At 41.9% G+C, this 18721-nt stretch overlaps 2 protein-coding genes across 3 annotated transcripts; both read right to left on the bottom strand.

Annotated features, from left to right (window-relative positions):
• Positions 1-390: 390 nt before the first annotated feature.
• Positions 391-2229, bottom strand: msantd1 (Myb/SANT-like DNA-binding domain containing 1). The gene is made up of 3 exons (XM_053343595.1): positions 1976-2229; positions 1600-1893; positions 391-682 (listed from the first exon to the last, which is right to left on the bottom strand). The coding sequence occupies exons 1-3, from the start codon at positions 2227-2229 to the stop codon at positions 391-393; spliced, it is 840 nt and encodes a 279-aa protein (XP_053199570.1).
• Positions 2230-5246: 3017 nt separating this feature from the next.
• Positions 5247-18289, bottom strand: dtx4a (deltex 4, E3 ubiquitin ligase a). Of its 2 annotated transcripts, XM_053342962.1 has the most exons (9): positions 18215-18289; positions 17789-18003; positions 14776-15982; positions 8578-8639; positions 8101-8262; positions 7917-7978; positions 7146-7466; positions 6955-7044; positions 5247-6872 (listed from the first exon to the last, which is right to left on the bottom strand). In XM_053342962.1, exons 2-9 carry the CDS (start codon positions 17994-17996, stop codon positions 6642-6644), a joined length of 2343 nt encoding a protein of 780 aa, XP_053198937.1. In that variant the 5' UTR covers positions 17997-18003; positions 18215-18289; the 3' UTR covers positions 5247-6641. The 2 variants fall into 2 exon arrangements, with proteins under 2 accessions (XP_053198937.1, XP_053198936.1); XM_053342961.1 differs by lacking the exon at positions 18215-18289 and having other exon boundaries at positions 17789-18068.
• Between the last annotated feature and the right edge of the window lie 432 nt (positions 18290-18721).

The raw sequence follows: 18721 nt of genomic DNA, 5'->3' as shown, positions 1-18721 counted from the left end.
ACAAAAAAAGAAGTCTGTTTTTGCGAGGCTGTTGTTTCCACAGTGATATTAATGGGACTCTTGAATAGTATCAGGAAAGAGGATCTGATATATCTGAAATATCCTTAACATGAACACTGATACTCTACTGATACTGATAGACATGCTGTAAAGGTGCCAGCATATGTCTATTGTCAAAAGGATCAACTTTCACTGAATATATTAAAGCTTACAGTATATTTTTGTACATTTTGTTGCTGATCAGGGCTATATTTCGACGTATGCAACACTAAACACAATAAAAATGTCTAATGTTGAACGGAAATCCCAAATAAATATACTTTGTTTTTTCTCCAAAGAGGCTAAAGGTGAAAACAGGACCATGATCTCTCCCAACCCTCACACTTCACTTCAAGGCTTCCCAGGATCTTTGACGCCACTTTGACCCCACGATGCTGACGGAGCGGAGGAAGGCTGGATCATCTTCTCCAGGAGATTCATCATACGTTCCTGCAGCTGCAGACACTGGACCTGGAGAAGGTTCTGCTGGTGCAAGGCCCGGCGGACCTCCCTGCACGTCTCTTCTATGGCTCGGCTCGACCTCTTCTGTTGCTGCAGCATGGCCTGCATCACACGCAGCTTCTTCCTCTTCATGAACAGATGTTTGTTGGCATGCCTTTTCCTGGCTGAGGTAGGATGGGAGCTGGTAAAGAGAGAGGGAACCTTTTTAGAACAGGCAGTGATTATGTATCATGAGAAGTAACTGCCTCTGTGTTATTCCTATGGTCTAAAACAGTCCAGTCTGAAATGTCTGACAACAGAAAATGAACAGAAACAGAACAACCCCCCCCCCACACACACACACACAAAAAAAGAGTCAAAAGTATATTTGTTGGGGGGGTCATAAATAAAACTGCCTTTTGTTAATTTGGAAATTGAAGCTCATAATTAAAGCTAATTTTGTATAATAAATTAATACAATATCTATAATACTATAAAAACATAATCTATGGTGCAGCTCCAGAGGTAATTCCCAATAACAAGTTAAATCTTCAGCTTGAAGGTTTAAACATTAGTTTTGGGGGGGAAAATATACACATGGTCAGATCAATTTATATGTAAAATTCATGTGAAAGCCTTTTATCACATGTTTGAAATTGCATGCTTAGGTCCTGTGATAAAAAAAATAAACCATTTCAATGACAACTGAGCAACTCCATCTGCTGAAAGCTGCTAAAAGCTTCAGAAACACTGCAGAGTAAGAGAACCTTGAGTTGAGATTGATTTGATAAATTGTTAACTCTTAGTAACATAATGTATGCAGACAGCATTTTTAATTTGAGTTCTCCTACATGAGGAATTTTGAATTTAGCAATGATCTGGTTCACAGTGTATGTTCACAGTTTGTCTTGAAACATGCAATAGGAAACACATGTTACAACATGACATGAGAAAAAAGCCTTGTAAGACCATTATGTAGTTGACTACTAATGGTGGATGTTTTCTGTGTAACTAGAACATAAAGGTCAGTTTGTTAAACTCTTATTACCCTTATCAAAAGATACACACACACATAAAACATGTACACCCCCCCCCCCCCCCCCCCCTCTCTCTCATTACCTGGAGCCCTGCGTGTGCTCACTGTCAGAGCTCAAAGAGTCCACCTCTTGCTTTATCTCCATCTCATCTGAGGAGCCTGTGTACTCTGGCAGGAATCCCATCATCCCCTCCTCTCCCTGTGACACCAGGTTATCTGTAGACTGGGAGGAAGTGGAAGGACCTGCAGTGGAGGCCTGAAACTCCAAAGAGTTCACCCGCCCGTTCTCCAGTGGCTTGGAGAGGATCTTCTCGATGGCCTTATAATATGGCCAGTCCGGCGCTTCGCCACCTTCGCCGACTGTGGTTTTCAGCCGCCTGTGAAAACAAAAATAGATGTTTATAGTCATGCAGTCAACAGTTTGGCGTCTGGCTGGACATTTAGATCAGGTGCACTTGCCTGTACTGGAAAGACATATTGGTGATTTTCATCTTGATTTCCTCTTTGAAACGCTGCTCTCCCGTCAGCTGGAAAAACCTCTGGGACATCTTCTCGTAAACCTTTGCGTTCCTCTTGCTCATTTTCAGTTCGTTGTGGTGTTCCTCCCACACGTACAGGAGGGCTTTCATTTCACCATCGGTCCAGTTTGGGGCCCGCCTGTGTTTCTCACTGTGGACTGGCATTAAGTAGCTGAAACCATCGTCTGATGCCATTTAAAAAAAAGATTGTTCTCCTGGCCTGTGCTGGCTGTGTTTTGCAGAGATGGGCTCTTTAGAGGTTGAATTTGAAAGTATTTTACTGTGCTATAAGCTGTGTTTAGTCTGCATTCAGGGAGTAAAACATGCAAGAAGGCACACACACTGTTCCTGCATATGCCCTTCCCCCTAGCCTAGCTGAAAGAGGACTCAAAATGGGGCCTAAGGCAGGAGAGGAATCCGGTTAAAAGCTTTTAGTGGTGCGTGATGTCACCGTGACATCAAGTTGCCTTGGCAACGGTGAGGGAGGCCCTTCATTTTCCCTCCCTCTCTTATAACCACTCCCATCCGCTCTCCTTTCCCCTCCATTCTGCTCCACTGGCAACACAAAAAGCTTTTAGCTGAAAGGCAGCAGTGTGAGCGCACAAGATTGCTGACAGTTTTGAAATATGAGCCACCAGGGAGGGAGAAAAAAGAGAGAACTGAAACCACGGGTATGTGTTTCCCTGGCAACAAGGCACTGGATTTGGTAGTCAGCCAAGACACTGCTCCATTTAAAAGCTTTTAATAATAGACAAGTCGTTTTGAGATGGGGAGAGGGAGGATTTGCTTTATCTGGCATGATGTAGAGGAGAGGAAAACACTTGCAGCCTGCAGTTTAGATGCAAAATGAAAACAAAAGCTTTTCACTGAAAAACTGTGAAACACTTTATGTGGAAATGAGGGGGGGATACACCAGACAAAATGGCAACATGTGGTGATCAAACATAGACACCCTGGCAATAGGGGTACAATATGCTGACTGTTGTAATCAGCTTTCTATTCATAGCTGTTGCTAGCAGACAATGGACCCCTACTGAAGGTGTTTCTCTGTCCAGTTCGAGACCCCTCCCCCATTTAGATCCCAGCAAGGGGCGGATCTCCACCCACCCCCATCTGAAGCACCCTTATCGACTATAATATATGCACTCTTACACCCCCCTCCCCACCCCTCTGTGTCTCTTTCTCCCTTTCTCTCTCCCTCCTTCTATGTTCTCGTCTTTCTTTCAGGAATATTTTTGCACCACAGCCATAAAATACATAAACAGTAAAACCCCAAAACTCTTTCTATCATCTTGACTGCTATATTTCTGAAAGGAGAGGAAATTGTAATGCAGTGACACAAGCCACCAATCTCACTTCATCTTTATTAGTGCCACTAGTTGCTGTCAGCCCGGCTTAACTCAGTTTTGGCCTGATTAGGACCCCCCTAACCCCATCTGCTCCACAACTTGACATGCGACCAGTGCATTTTCATACTGCAAATTGGCAGCTTTGCCTGATCCATCACATCTGTCACTTAAGACAAACGCTAAGCTCTGCTGTTGCAGAAATGGAGGAGCCAATGAAAGTTGATGTGAAAGGTTTTGTCTGTTTTTCTCCTTTGCCTCCCAAGTGTGCATTTAAAAGATCCATGCCTCAAAATGTTCCGAAATTTGATTGGTGTGACTGGCGTGACACTCTGTGTAGATATGGCTTCATATTTATCATTCCACTGACTTTCTGAAAGTAAAACATTTATTTTTAGAATGGTGATAGCTAGGGTAATTAAACCAAAGTAGATGGATATTTCACAGAACAATCCACCTTAAAACCCTGATGCCTATGTAAGTCTTAAATGTTTGCATGAATACTTCTTACTTCACATATTTAACTATCACAACTAATAGTGAAGGGCTACCAGCTCTTGTCTCTTTCAGTATAATGACAGAATCCGCTTGCTGGGGTCCATTATAATTGTGTTTTTAGTTTTTTCATTCATTAAGGTAGAGGTAATCCAGACTACTAATCCAGGAGCCAGACTAATCTACAGATAAACTGGTCATGCGCCGCTAATGTCTAGGAGTAGAAGTCAGTATAGTGGGTGATAAAATCGAATTATATGTCAAGACCAACAAGGATACAGTTTTCTATTCATTTTAATGGAAGGAACGATACACCTTAAAAGATATTTTTTATCAATGTACCCGCTTAGTGAACAAAACCACTCAAAGTGCAATAGTTCACAGTTTAGTTAAATGAAAGCACAAACAACAGCTGTATATCATTTACAGTAGCCTAAATTCACTTTGTTTTTATAGATATATATTATGTGTAGATTGATTACATTTAAAATGAAATGTATAACAGTAAAGTATGCCACAAGTGAAACCGTCTGAAAACCTTCCAAAGCCACTGTAAATTTAGCAACTGAATATGTTGTAGCCAGAAACATAAAAAGTAGTTTTACTAGTCATTAGTCTGCTTTATGGAAAAGGAATGGAGAATACTGAGAAGTGTTGCCAGGACTAAATAGGAATATATGATTTGCTTCTTTCTATACATGTACAGTATATACATGTATCTGAGTGTGTTAATGTTGCATGGTGAAGTAAAGAAAATAAAACAGTGTAATAGGATACACAAACACAGGCAAGAAAGAACTGATAGATCTTATTTTCCTGTTTAATATTCCTGTTGTACTTTATCTAAGTATGAAAATTGCATCATACATACTATTTTTACTGTACCTAGTGTCTGCAGTCTTATTTAATCTTTTCACAAATATTAAAGTTAATGAGGGTTTAACATTGCAAACTCTGAGCAATAACTGAACAGTTTTAAAAACAATGCAGCAGAAAACACTAAGTCAATATGGATAATTTAGCTGAACCAGAGAAGAATCTCTTTTTCATGTACATGGCAGAATCTGAGTTTTAAATTTCTTGAAAGATCATGTGATGGTCCTCAGTGAAGTTAATCATGGATGACTCTTCAACAGATTCATAACTGGCGCATGGTTGGTCTGTGTGCAAAACAGCAATTATGTGTGTTGCCATGGTGAGATGTGATGTAGTGTTCATGGTTTCAGCTCATATTATATGACTCTCATAGTAATGAAAGCTAGCACATTTATAGACTTCAACATTACATAATGGACATAACATGAAATGACGAGTAAATGTTATCTCTGAACCTTAGAAAAACGTTTAATGCAAATTTGTGCACATAAAACACATACATACAGTACACTGCATACAGAAAGTATCATAAAGTATAAATGCTTCTAATGTTGGCCTACATTAGTATGTTAACGCATACCATTGTACATCTCTACCTCATAATAAACCAGTCCACAATAGACCGAATGCAGACTGACTGGACTACTTTGGCCAAAGCTGGATCCACAACAAGAGATAGTCTTTTGCACCTTCCCAATGGCGAAAACTAAGTTAGACGAAAACAACTGATGACCACAGTTTGTAGTGATTAGAGCATTTGAGGCTGGTGTGTGTCCTACACCGAAATACAGTAGATACAAGCTGTCTGTCTCCTTTTTAGTGTCATACTAAGTAGAAAGCTCTGTGCAAATCTGAGCTCAGGCAGGAGGTCCAATCCTAATTTACTCCTCCTAAGAGGGGGAATGGTATAATCCAGGGTAGCTTTTCTTCTATCGGTCTTTAACAATTAATGCAGATACAAGAAGACATAGAAAGCTATTAAATGTACCCATGCTCTGAGGGCAGAACAATTAAGGAATGTATGTTTGTGATTAAATACAAAATACTGAAAGTAACATTTAATACTTAAAGAAAGGGGTTGGTAAATGGCATAATAAAGTGTCAGGCAAACTCTGGTAACCCAGTAGCTTCTCTTAAGTTCACCTCACGTGTCTCGCCCATCATCCAAAAACAATACACCATATAAAACAAGATGTCAAATTAAAATATAAAAAACATGGTAGAATGGAAACAATATTGTATAATATATCAAGTATTCATAATATACAACAATACAATTTAAAAATCAAACCTAAAAAGGAATGTAGTTCTGGAAAAGTACCACTAGAGGTCAGCAAATATCCATGCTCAGATATCCAGTTATACACTTGAAATATTTATCTGCAGTGAGAAGTTTCTTCTGCTTGTGGACTAACACTTTAAAAAAAAATTACAGATCCAACTTCTTTTCTTCCATTCAATTCCACATAGCAGCAGTAGTGGTAAACACTTCATCAATTCAGCAAAATTCACTTAGTTTACATTCTTGATATGAAGTCTCACAGTATGAATGACAGTTTTTTTTCTGATCTAACACTGACTCGTATGTGCACAGTGGTCTCAAATGTCTCACTGAATAACATCTGCGATCTTGACACTGTTACTGCAACAGGAGGAAAAAAAGATTTCCCACGTATCAAAACTGACTCATGCAGTCGTAAGAGAAATTTTGACCTCAGCGAATTCTGCTGACAACCACCAGTTCTTGTTAAGAGTTTTTGAAGTTGTTTTCCATCTATGGTGAGAAAAGTTCTCTCAGTTTCTTTTTTTCAGGTTGGATTTTTGAAAATACCACCTGTGGATCATGTGTTTACAGACACTGGTTTTCTCTTCGTTCTTGGGCAACTCTGTTCAGTCTCTGGGTAGACATTCCTCCTCGGTGATGCCCTGAGCCTTGAGCTCCTCAAGAACATTATCCAAGTGGCCGGGGTCGGGGTAGCCGTGGCCCGTCAGGTTAGAGCCAAACTCCGTCTTGTGGTGCACCTCATTCCAGATGACCGTGTCAGACTCGCCGGTGGTGCTAGATGTGCCCACAGAGAAAATGAGTCGTCGGTCCCACGCCACCAAAAGCAGCCTCAGAACCTGGATGGAGAGATTAAGTCAAGATTAATCATGTGTAACCTTCAAAGGTGAGGTTAAAAAGAGGAGGAGATGTCTCATTTACCTTGCGTCCCTTTTCACTGTCAGGGAGGTAGCAGTGTCTAGGGAACCCACGGGCAGTGAACGGTTTTCCTGGGTTTGGGTGCTCTGGGCCCTGAAGAAAGAGAAAGTTAATTTCATCATTAGAGCAAAGCCAATAACACACCCTGTCTTCATCATATTGGTGTCATGAAAATATTGATAACCTGACTTTACCTGGATGCCAGGAGGGATGTTGTAAATGATGCGGATGGTTTTGCAGTCAGGGTGGCCGGGGAGTGAGTGGGGGATAACATGGTACTCCATCTTGCCAGGGGGCTGGTTGCCAGTCTTGACCCCATAGATGGTCTTGCAGGTGGGGCACTGCAGGCTGCCATCCTTGTTGCCATTGTTGTACATAGCAACAAGGCACTGCAAGTGGTATTGGTGACCACATTGTGCCAGGCGGCCCACCGACTCAGCCCGGGAGATGCCCCCAACCCCAGGGCCTTTGTATCCCGATGGTCCAGCCAGGGCCTCCATGCAGATGGTGCAGTCCTAAATTGGGTAGACGAGTACAATTAATGTCTTGTCCAATATAATATGGACAGTTCTTAACACTTTTAATTTTCAAAATGCAGACACATGATGTCATGTTGCTTAACCTAAAGCTTTTACATAAGCCTGTGTTTTCTGGTGTTTTGTTGTTTCAGTGTGAACAAAAACATTTTCCAATTCACTAGAAAACAAACCCTTGACAATTAAGTAGCACTAGTGCTGCTTTCACTTAATTCTTGACAAGCACAATGTTTTTTGTGCACAGGCCAGAAGACCATCCACCCTAAAGCTGTTACTGTCTTGAGTCCCTTTGATTACCAAACATACTCCTTGTTTCTTTTGAAAGGTAAATCTTTGGGGTTTACTATCGAATCAGAAAAAATGTGAAGTGTTGCAGAGCAAAATCGTAGTACCAGTTTTGGCTTAAAACCATCATGAAGGAGAACTCACCTCCTCAGGGGGATTGCGGACTTTCTGAAGGTACCTCTTCACCACTTCCTCAGGGGTCTTGCCTACAGGACACAAAAACACAAAGTATGACAATCCGTTAAGGAGCACACACTGTTTAAGTTTTCATGAAGGCCAGAAAGCAAGAGCTCAAACAAGAGTTTTTACTCTTCATCATCAAGCCCACCTTTGCGGGCCTGTTTCTTGGTGGTCTTGCGGCAGCAGTGGCCCAAGCCGGGCACAGGCTTGATGTCACTTTTGCTGACAGGTGGAGGATGGAGCACCAGCTTGGGGGGGCGAGTCAGGCAGACAGGAAGTCCTGCTGCGCTCATCAAGATGCCTGTAATGCCTGGAAACAGACAGCAGAGGGGGTGTGTTAGACACTGCATTTGGGGTTTCTGCCTTAGTGAGAGATTTATCATGATGAGCTCTTTATCCAGGGAATCATCTACAAACCATACTCGGGAAAGCAGTTCAGCCAGTTAAATATCGAGCATGGTGTCATTAGCTGTCTTGTCAGTACATCAGTGTCTAGTAAAAGTTTACACTAAGAGCTGGGAATTATGGAAAACTAATTTATGGTTATCCTTAAAGATCCTTTTTCAGGGATTCAGGCAATTCCGATCCATTTAAATATAATGGGAAAAATTGTGTTTGTTTTTACCTGCCAGTGCAGGGTGCACAGGGCTAGATCCATTGAGGTTCTTTACTGGAACCGTTGGCACTCTGAAACACAAGACAAACAAACTTAAATTAAAACTTAAACACATTGTTGACACACTAAACTCAGATTCACAGCTGGACCCCATAACCTCATCCTAAGATTAAAGGTGTAGAAATCTGCTGAGTCACCTATAAACAGCCGCGACATATGCTAGTTTCTAGTTCAACTTGCCAGCAGGATAAGGAGCTTTTGCCGAATCATGTAGACATACAGACAGACATTGCTGATCACACCTTGACATACTGTCCTATAATGCCAAGTAGGGCTTCCTGCTGTGTGAGATTTAAGATTAGGATGCGTATGGCAGCACTAGACTTTTGACTGTTCTTGAGTACACTTAACACATCTGAGGAACCAAGGAGGAAAAATATCACTACAAACTGCCTAAATTTGGAGAAAGCAAAGATGTTCATTTGGAAGACAAATTAAAGTAAATTTCAACTTTGAACTCATTTCCATTTTTCTAACCACTTAATTACAGCTTTGATTGCATTGCATTGATTTTTCTGTGAACATAGACAGCAACATGTTTTCATTTTACATTTTTCAAAAAAGCAAACAATGAAACTCCTTAAATCAGCTTAATGAGCCCATGACAACATTTAATGAAATGTCAAACTGTCCTGAAATACTTCTGTACTGTGTCTCTGCTCATTACCAGCTAAAAACATACAAAACATACAATTACAGTTTGTTATAGCACAGTAACACCTTTGTTATGACTGCCCAGTTTAAAGTGTGTACTTACGGTCTGCCAGTTTTGATAATAGTCATATTTCCTGTTTGAAAGAGCCAAAGATCACCAACACAGCTCAAGATATTCCAGTAGCAACTGCCACTAGCTTCTCAGTCTTATCCTTCCTTTTTTTCTGTCTCCGATCTATTCTTTAGTTATACAGCAGTGTGTCTTTGCCTCTCTCTTTCACGCTCTGTCTCTCCGTCAGATCTTGTGTGCTGGTGTCACGTCTCCTTCCTCTTTTATAGGCCTAATCCACCTGTTTCCATCTGTTGACTGAACTCTGGTTGTAGGCCAGAGATTCGTCATGGCAGGGATTACCTGTCCACCACGTCACACTGCACCATACTGCTGACAGACACCAACATATACAACAGTATACCAACATAAACCTCCACATGCTATGTGTGTGTCAATATGTCAACATACTGACACAAATATTTATGGGGAAGATTTTAATACTTAATGATCCATAACCGATTAAAACTATTAATTAATACTGGCCATTGTGGTGTAATGAAGTGTAATGTTGGCACAAAAATATGATTTGTGAATGTGTGCACCTAGTTAACATTATAAAGTTTTCCAATTTGCTTTTACTGCAATCACGAACTTCATCTTTCCCAACCTACAGTACTTATAGCAAACAATACAAACAGACAAAAACATCTGTCACACGCTACAAACGAGTGAATACAATATAGAGTTAATATGCAATACAAGGTCAAAGACAAAAATCTAATAAAAACTATACAGTTAATATACTTGCATAGCTACATCAGCATCATTTATTTTACCATATATTACTAAGTTGAGCTTTAAATAGTTATGATGACTAGCAGAGTGCTCTTTTTGACTTAAAGAGAGGGTAGGGGACAGAATATAATTTTTTTCACCCAAAAGGAAGTGCTCTTGTTAGTGGTAGATCAATTAATTAAAGGGTTTCTGTGACTGAACCCGATCAACTTAAAATAATACATTTATATTGTTTGATTATCTGAAAATGTAATATATTTTTGAAGCAAAGAAATCCAAAAGTGACCGAATACCAAATAATACCACATAATAATCCACTATGGTAGTTTATCAGTAATTTCCTTAGCATATAAATAATGGCCTTTTCACCTGTGTTCTTATTCTAACAATAACCTGAGGTATAGGCTGTTTTAGCTGAGGTTTAATCACATAAATGGTATCTTCCCTCTAAAGGTAAATGATGCAATAAGTGTCATGGAAAATACAGAGTCAATAGTTAGTGTACTGTACATTTCCAGTACTGGACAATCTGGGATCTGTTACTATATTTGTTTGTGTACCAACAAGCAAAGTGTCCGAGCCATGGTATAAGCTTCCTGTGTATGTGCCTAAAGTGATTAACAAAGTCAGAGAACGTGACCGATGACTAGGTCAAACCTGAGCATGAATAGTGTGAATGGCATTTGTGCATCAGGCAGAAAAAGGTAAACAATATAATGAAAAGATTCAAGGAGGGTGGGATGAAGCAGAGAAAGGGTGGGAAACGACCTGAGGTGAGGAGTGTCAGCTTGCCACGTTTCTTTGATCCTGGCTAATCTAGCAGCATTAGAGCTGCCTCCATCTGGAGAACTGGATGATGGAAACACACAAGCTGTAGCATATGGCAACTCTTCATTATATTTATACACACGCTTTACAGTCACGAGGTCACACCTTGATTCAAGTCTGGCTATATGAATAAACCCTTAAGCTGGAGATACGCTGTACTCTGCTCATTCAGATATCTTGAAGTTTGTGGCGGTGCCGCAGAACACAAAACCACCGTGATGACAAGAGAAAGGACCGCAACAGGTGTGCGGACCAAAGGCAACTTTCGTCACTGTGATAATCTGTGACCTTTAAGACCCTCAGAGTTCAACGTTTCACTCTTACAATGACAATATGGTGTAATCTTCAGAAAGCTTTGCTCCCTTCAGTTCAATATCAATAATATACATATACATTTTTGTTTCCTTACTTTTTTTAACTTGTTCATATAAATGCATGTTTGCATATATTACATTAAATAACAAAATGTCACTGTTCATTTTTTAAAGTCACAGCTAATTTTTATAAGCTAATTTGACTTTTGACTTGAAAGGTTTATTTGAGTAAGGGTACCAAATCCTATCACATTCCAAGTCCCTTAAAGCTGCACTAATCAATATTTTTATACTGACAATTGTTGCTAATTGTTGGTAGTGTGTTGCTTGTAGTTACAGATAAATATAACCTGATTCTGCAGCTCCCATCAGCTCTACAGAGCGTTTTATTGTTTTGGTTTTCTGCCTCTTAACTTTAACATTTTGACTCACTCTCACTGCTCTTATCAAACTGGTTTCCAGCAGCAGGCAGCTGTTTTTCATGACAAAACTCAGAAATAACTCACTATATATACTCACCAAACAGACTAGCAGTAACAGCAGTAATTGACTATTGGGTGAACATAGTAGAGCTTTTAGCACCCAGAAGTTGTTGGAGAGTGTGAATATTGGCTGTATATTCATCAGATGGCCAGAAACATGACTGTAAATGAATATTAATGTTACTCTGTGTCTGCTGGATGTATAAATAGGCACTTCTTTTATAAACATTTTAGCTATAAAACCTCATAAGATGATCATTTTGTGTTTACATCTTGTTCAGCTGCCCTACTGTGCCCAAAAGTATATTAATGTTGCTTCATGTTAAACAGAGGACTGAATTCATTTTAACATAGCTTAGTCAATTGGTTTGAGGCCTTTGATCTCTTGATTCAAAGTAATTAGGATAAATCTTCACTTTGGTTTTACCAAAATGAACCAACACAATTCAGTAGAAATAAATGAAAGCACATTTAAACCTGTGACAAAATGTGAATTAAATATCACTGACACCAAGAGAAAAGTGCAGTAACAGCAGTGTTAGCAGAAAGCTAAAACATTACATCAACTAATGAGGACAATGCCTCAAAAGACTATTATGTTACACAGTTTTGTATCTGCAACAGTGAACCAATTAGACGAACACAAACCACCTAAAACCACCTAACACTTCTTTAAATTACTCGATTTATCAATGTGATGCTAATTACTATCATGCAGCCCGTGGATTTAAATGATAAAGTCAGTGCACCAGCTTCAGTCGCATGTGGTGATAGTTTTGAATTTGGGGATAAGGCAATAAGATGATGACAGCAGGAGCCCTAAGTGGAGATTGAGCTAAGCACAAGTAGAAGAGGAAAGCCCAGGCTGACGGGATCAGAGTCTCTTCAAGTGTGACGTTGGTAGTTTTACTGCAGCAGCAGGTACAACCATCTGCTGGACCGAAAAAATACTCTCACCTGGTATGTTGAAAGAATGGGTCAGTCGCACAGCTCACCTGACACAAAATACACAGATTACTAAAGCAGGTGAATTTAAGCCTGTGGTATTTGGTATTAATCTGACGCTTAGCTGCTGCTAAACCTCTGTTTTTTACAAGTAATTTCATCTAATGCGAGGATTCATAGAGTTGGGTTAATATGCCAGGGCGCTGTTGGGTTGGCTCATATGGAAATTACCCTCAGCATGTGTTGTTTGATCAGAGTGCAAGCAAACCTGCTCTAAAACATAAATGTAATGGTTGGATGTTGAGATCTTGTGCGTCAGTAAGATTTAAGGATTGTGAGGGGGGAAAGTGTTATAAACAGGAAGGCTATAATTGGAATCTGATGAAATTTAGATGCTAGAATTTGTAACATCCTCACAACTAAAGCATGTGGAAAACAGAAATAATTAAAAAACTAAATCTACCGTCTTGCTTCAAAAGTCTTCTCAGTTGGTGCCTCTGCCCTCCTGACATCTTACTAACCAGCGCCCTCTGGCTATAGTACCTGGACACTGACATCCTTCACTGTTATCACTTACTAATGCTAAAGATCTATCAAAGCTAATCATTAAACACCTCAAAACCACAGCTCACACACAAACTGTAGATGTCATCATATAGAAGGCGTTTCCATTCAATAGCATAAGTCTGAAAGTTTAATTGGTGTAATCAGAACCTCAGCTGATCAGTGACTTAATATTATCATGTTCATTTCATGCCTCTACTCTCTTGAGAGCTAATGCCAAGCCCCATCTTTCTGCCTTCTAGGATGAAATGACATATTTATGTTAGGATAGTACTTTTTTTTGTATGAAAAGAAATCTCACTCCCAGCTACTGACAGCAGCTGTAGGAGGGGCAGGTAGAAGGCTAAAGGTCTGTGAAACTGTGTTTTGTTTAAAGGCATGTCAACTTTCCGTCTTGATGTCTGGACAGTGTCTAAACTCTGGGCCACATCTTTTTATATCAGCCCATTTTCCAATTTGAGTAGGCGCGAGGTTTTAATCAGCAAAGTTATCCATCCCCTGCTTCACAATGGTTGCTAAGGTTACCAATCCAAGTGCTTAAACAAACACACGCTTTTCTAATTCCCAGAAGCCCCCAATTGTTTGCGTGAAAACTCTATACAAACTAGGTATTTACATGAAATGTGTGTGTGTGTGTGTGTGTGTGTGTGTGTGTTAAATCCGTCTTTAAGTGGTTGCATGGCAAATGTCTGGAAACACCAGAGAGCTCGGCTTGTTCAGTATGAATGCTCTTCATTGTTTTTTCGATGGAAATGAGAGAGCCTGATGGACTTTGTCACAAAGATTAAAGGCTCATGAATGCTAATGAGTGCTGATGTCGGACAATGTGTAACGAGGGCTTCAAACAAACTGGGAATTCCTGTCTACATTGATTTTATTCTTACAAATCCTGTTTAGTCAAGCTCATTTTGTTTCATATACAGAGTTACAATCAGCAATCTAATCTCTGGGAACATTTCATTTGAATAATACATGAAATGATTTAGCAAAACTTTCCTGTTCCTAATATTGTGCCTCCCCGTATGTATGTTAATATATTAACATACATAAGGGGAGGCAAAATATTAGGGACACCATTCAATATAGTGTACTCCAGTACACCACCACCACCACCACTCACTATGCCCTCAATAATAAAATAGAACTATCACCTTTCAGACATTGTTAACAAACTAAAAATGCATCAGCTTCCTAAAAGTAGACTTTGTGACAGAGCTGTTGTATCAGATAGCATTAGAAAGGTGTTCCTAATAAAGTGCTTGGTAAGTTTACAAACCAGTCCTTTCATTTCCATTGAGGAGAAAATCACTTTAGGGCTAAACAAATATGAAGCAGCTTTATTGAGCAAAAAAAAAGATTTCTTCTAATGGGTGGTGTTTGTGAGACTTTTTTTAGCGACAGAATATTCTCTTGTAGGATTGAACCTTTTTGACTGTAAAGGACTATTTTTAGCCCACTAAAGCACATGACTTCTAAAATCAGGTGATGTGTGCTACAGTGGTTGTCTACTCACCCAGAGGCAATAAGGGCACGTGACTGAGCCATGGCGATGCGCTGCAGCGCTGGTCGGCTCAGCCCCGCTAGGCTGGACCGTGGTGGCAGAGGGGCCGCACAGGCAGCAGCACCAGACGAGGGCACCGGGCCAAGGACGCGGGCGGAAGGCGAGGGCGTGCAGGTGGAGGCGGCCGTGGAGATGAGAGGCGGGCCTGGAGCGGGCGCGGCAGGGGCGGAGCAGGAGGCAGAGAGGGAGGAGGAGGTGGAGGGATGAGGGGTAGAGGTGGCGATGGATGAGAGATTGGTGGATGGTGGAGGAGGAGGCGGCGGAGGAGGGGGGAGAGGTGGAGGAGGGGGACGAGTGGAGGAGATGGAAAGGGCGGCGGTGGCTGAGCCAAGAAGGGAAACGGAGTGGTTGAAGCCTCCTCCGATGCCAAGACCGGCATTGCCAAGACCACTTCCACCAACGATACCTACACCTCCTGCACCGCCTATACCACCTAAACCACTTAAACCACCTATACCACCTATACCAAAGCCACCTGTCGCCCCGACTATGGATGTCCTGTTCGGGGAAAATGACCGTGACAGGGTTGGAGGCCGAGGCAGGGTTAGTGAGTATGACCCTCCTGGGATCGAGTGGCTGCTTATTTTGGGGCTAGGTGGCTTGGTCTGTGGAGGTCTCCGACCCAGAGTGTGAGTCGACATGGTGCCCGCTTTGACACTCAGCACCAACATACATTGCTGACAGGCGCAGGGCTGTCCCAAAGAGGTGATGGCTGAAGCAGGGAGTGCCCCGCTGGGATACGCACTCCCGTTCCCAGTCCCACTGCTGCTCATCCTGATCCCCATGCCCACTCCAGACACATCCACGCCCAGTAATCCTCCGTGACCAGGAAAGGACGTAGGTCCCCAGGCGTGGTGGGATTTGGGCAGTGGCCCAGACACCAGCGGGTAAGCCAGGTCGGAGCGTCGCTGGATGCGTCGGCAGCGCTGCGTCTGCCCGTTGATTTGGGTCATGCTTTCGAAGTCAATGAGGTAGCAGAAACCCAGCGGCGCCAGGTCCAGCCAGGGCTGCTGACGATCACGTGCCGCCTGGATGGCGATGCCCACGTCCGTATCGTACGCCGTCCAACTGCCAGCGTCGTTCTCCCACTCCCACAACCAGCCCTGGCCTGGCGCTGAGGTGGGGTCGTAGAAGCTACGTCGTACCGGTCGAAGGGTACCTGAGGAGGGGGTCACAGCATCACAAAATATAAATGCACATTATGAAGACATCCACTTAGTGTGACACCTGTTAGAAATACAGTAATACTGCTTTTGGAGACATCTTTGAATGGCACTATGGAGAGATTTACTTGATGGATGAGTGGATATGTCTTGACATCTGCAAGACTACTACTACTACTACTGTAACTATAAAGTTTGAAATGTATACTGAGCATCTTTGTTTCTCGACTCAAACAACTAAACCTCTAAATCATCATGTTGAAAATGAGGAGAGGCAGATGCAAAGAGGAGGTAAATGACTGCACCACCATTTGCTGTAGACAAGTAGATTACAACCTTAACAAATTCAACATATCTGTGTTTGCTTGCTAAGAATTTGGGCAAACAGGTTGCCCCTGGTAACAGCACACTGAGTTCTGAATTCCGATTGGCTGGCAGCCTTGATCCGACCCAAAGCTGGCTGTGTTTGCTTTCCCAGGGTGTCCAGAGAAACTCTACAGAGTCCTCATACTGTAAAGACTTTCCATATCAAATCCTGTGCCTGGAACACAAAGAAGTATGAGGATTTCACTGAGATGTGTGAGCTTGAAGCGAGAGATGGATCCTTTTTAGATGGAACCATGAAGCAGAACTGCAAAATGCTTTTTTTGTTTTTTACATTTTATAGTTTGGCTTGTGTTGTTCCTTTTTTCTATGATAAGCAACAACAATTATAGTGAAAACAGGGAAGAAATGTATCTGAACGAATATTAACTTAAAACGAAATGTTTGATTACAGTCTGTGGGATGAAATATACAGCAAAACCTATCTGAAGCTCCCTGAGAACACAACAAAAACGATTTCATACATGACCCAACCTATATAGAAACCATTATAAAGAAAACTTAATTGGAATTTGAGCTGTACATTATTTGAGGGACAGTAGGCATTCACATATTCGACAAAGACGACACAAGAGTTCATTCATAAAATCTGCCCCCGTCGACCCCATTTCATCAATGACCTCGGACTCCTGAAATTCCTCTCCACCTTCCTCCCCCTCTCCTGTTTAGTTTGGGGCACCCTGTCTGCCCCCCACCCCCACCCCCACCCCTACCCCTCTCCCTCCCACTTCAGTGTCTGCTGGGTTTGGAAAACAAACTGCACAAAAGCTTTTGTCAGCCAATGTTGAGAGAGAAGGGCAATGTTGGGGTCTCTGCCAAAGTTAGACATCTGACAATTCTCTTCTTTGTCTTACCGCGCCCTGCCTGGCTCTCCCTCTACCAAGCTACTTCTTATGTCCATATAAAAGACTGCAGTAGTGATGATGGTGTTTGCAGTAAAATGTTTACTGCTGGTGACTATGACTGGACACTTCAGCGGCTACTGTGGCCTAGGTGCCAAATGCAAACAAACACACACACACACACATACACATAGGTCAGCATGACTCACTTTACCAGTGAATATTGACATCTTTCTCCCGCTCCCTATCATTTAATCCTGTAACACAATGGAGGGAAATCAGTGGAACCAATGGGAGATTTGAGGGCTCTAATATGAAAACAATTGCATTTATGTCATGCACAAGATAATATTTCAATCCTGCAGACATGAGAAGCCACTTAGCAGCAAAGCACTCCCACCAAAGCATCAACTTCTGGAGCATAATCAACATCAGGGATTTAAAATAGAAAGTAGACACACATGAGCAATAAAAAAGGCCTACCCACCTCAGGCCCCCGGCTACACCGTTACACCCTCCACTGTGTGTGTGTGTGTGTGTATGTGTATGTGTGTGTGTGTCTTCTCTGCTCCTCACCTGTGTCTTGTCGGAACTGGTGCATGGAATGCAAATCGATGATGTAGGGCGAGAGGCGAGAGTCCACCTGGCCGAGGACGACACTACCACACCGAGGGTCGCTCCGGATGACTGCCTCGATGTGATGACAGACAGCCGGGCTGTAGGGCCGCCAGCGTCCGTGCTCGTTCAGCCATTCCCATACCACTACGGCGGATGCTAGTAACATCCTACTCCTGCAAAGGTGAAAAAATAGAAATGACAATATCTGGGCATAGATGGAAACCGCTGGGATGGTGGACATTTAAAGATACCCTGCTGCCACTCCGCCGTGCATCCCTGCGCACAGCGGCGCTGCATCCATCTTGGACAGTTTGCAACCCAGATGTGTCTCCTATCTGTGAATATAAATATATATATTGGGATGACACTACATGCAAACTGTACCTTCCATGTTTGTAGTTTCGGATATGCAGCAATTAGTAGGTCCTTTTATCACACGGTGAGGATACAGAGCGTTTCAGGGCGCAAAAAGCCGTGCAGGATGGTTGCATTTTACTCCCTATGCAGATGAGTGACGTCTACTGAAATCATTTCTCCGGCACAATCAAGTTAGGGTGAGAGGAGAAAAATGCAACTTGGATGCTCACAGTGGTGCGGCACTAGTGAAGTAAGTTGGGTTACTGTGACAGACTGGTTTGTGATCGTGCAAGGTGGCATTTTTTTTAACTGAATCTGTCATGTCTGTCAGGGAGAATGAAACTGTTGAGAGCAAATAACTTAAATATTTACCGGGTTAGATTGGTTCCAGTGTCTCCAGTCCAAGCCAAATCACTTGAATCGCTTGAACAGTTTGGCTGCTTTAATAATAATCCATCTGTCACTGAATGTGAGAATCTCCTCAGTCTTGTGGTAAAATCCTGGATTTCTGGTTACATCATGACTTTAATCATG

This window comes from Scomber japonicus, chromosome 22, assembly GCF_027409825.1.
Source record: "Scomber japonicus isolate fScoJap1 chromosome 22, fScoJap1.pri, whole genome shotgun sequence".
NCBI classification, from domain to species: Eukaryota; Metazoa; Chordata; class Actinopteri; order Scombriformes; family Scombridae; genus Scomber; species Scomber japonicus.
The sequence above is the reverse complement of the archived record's forward strand: the minus strand, read 5'-3'. Positions and strand labels throughout refer to the sequence as shown.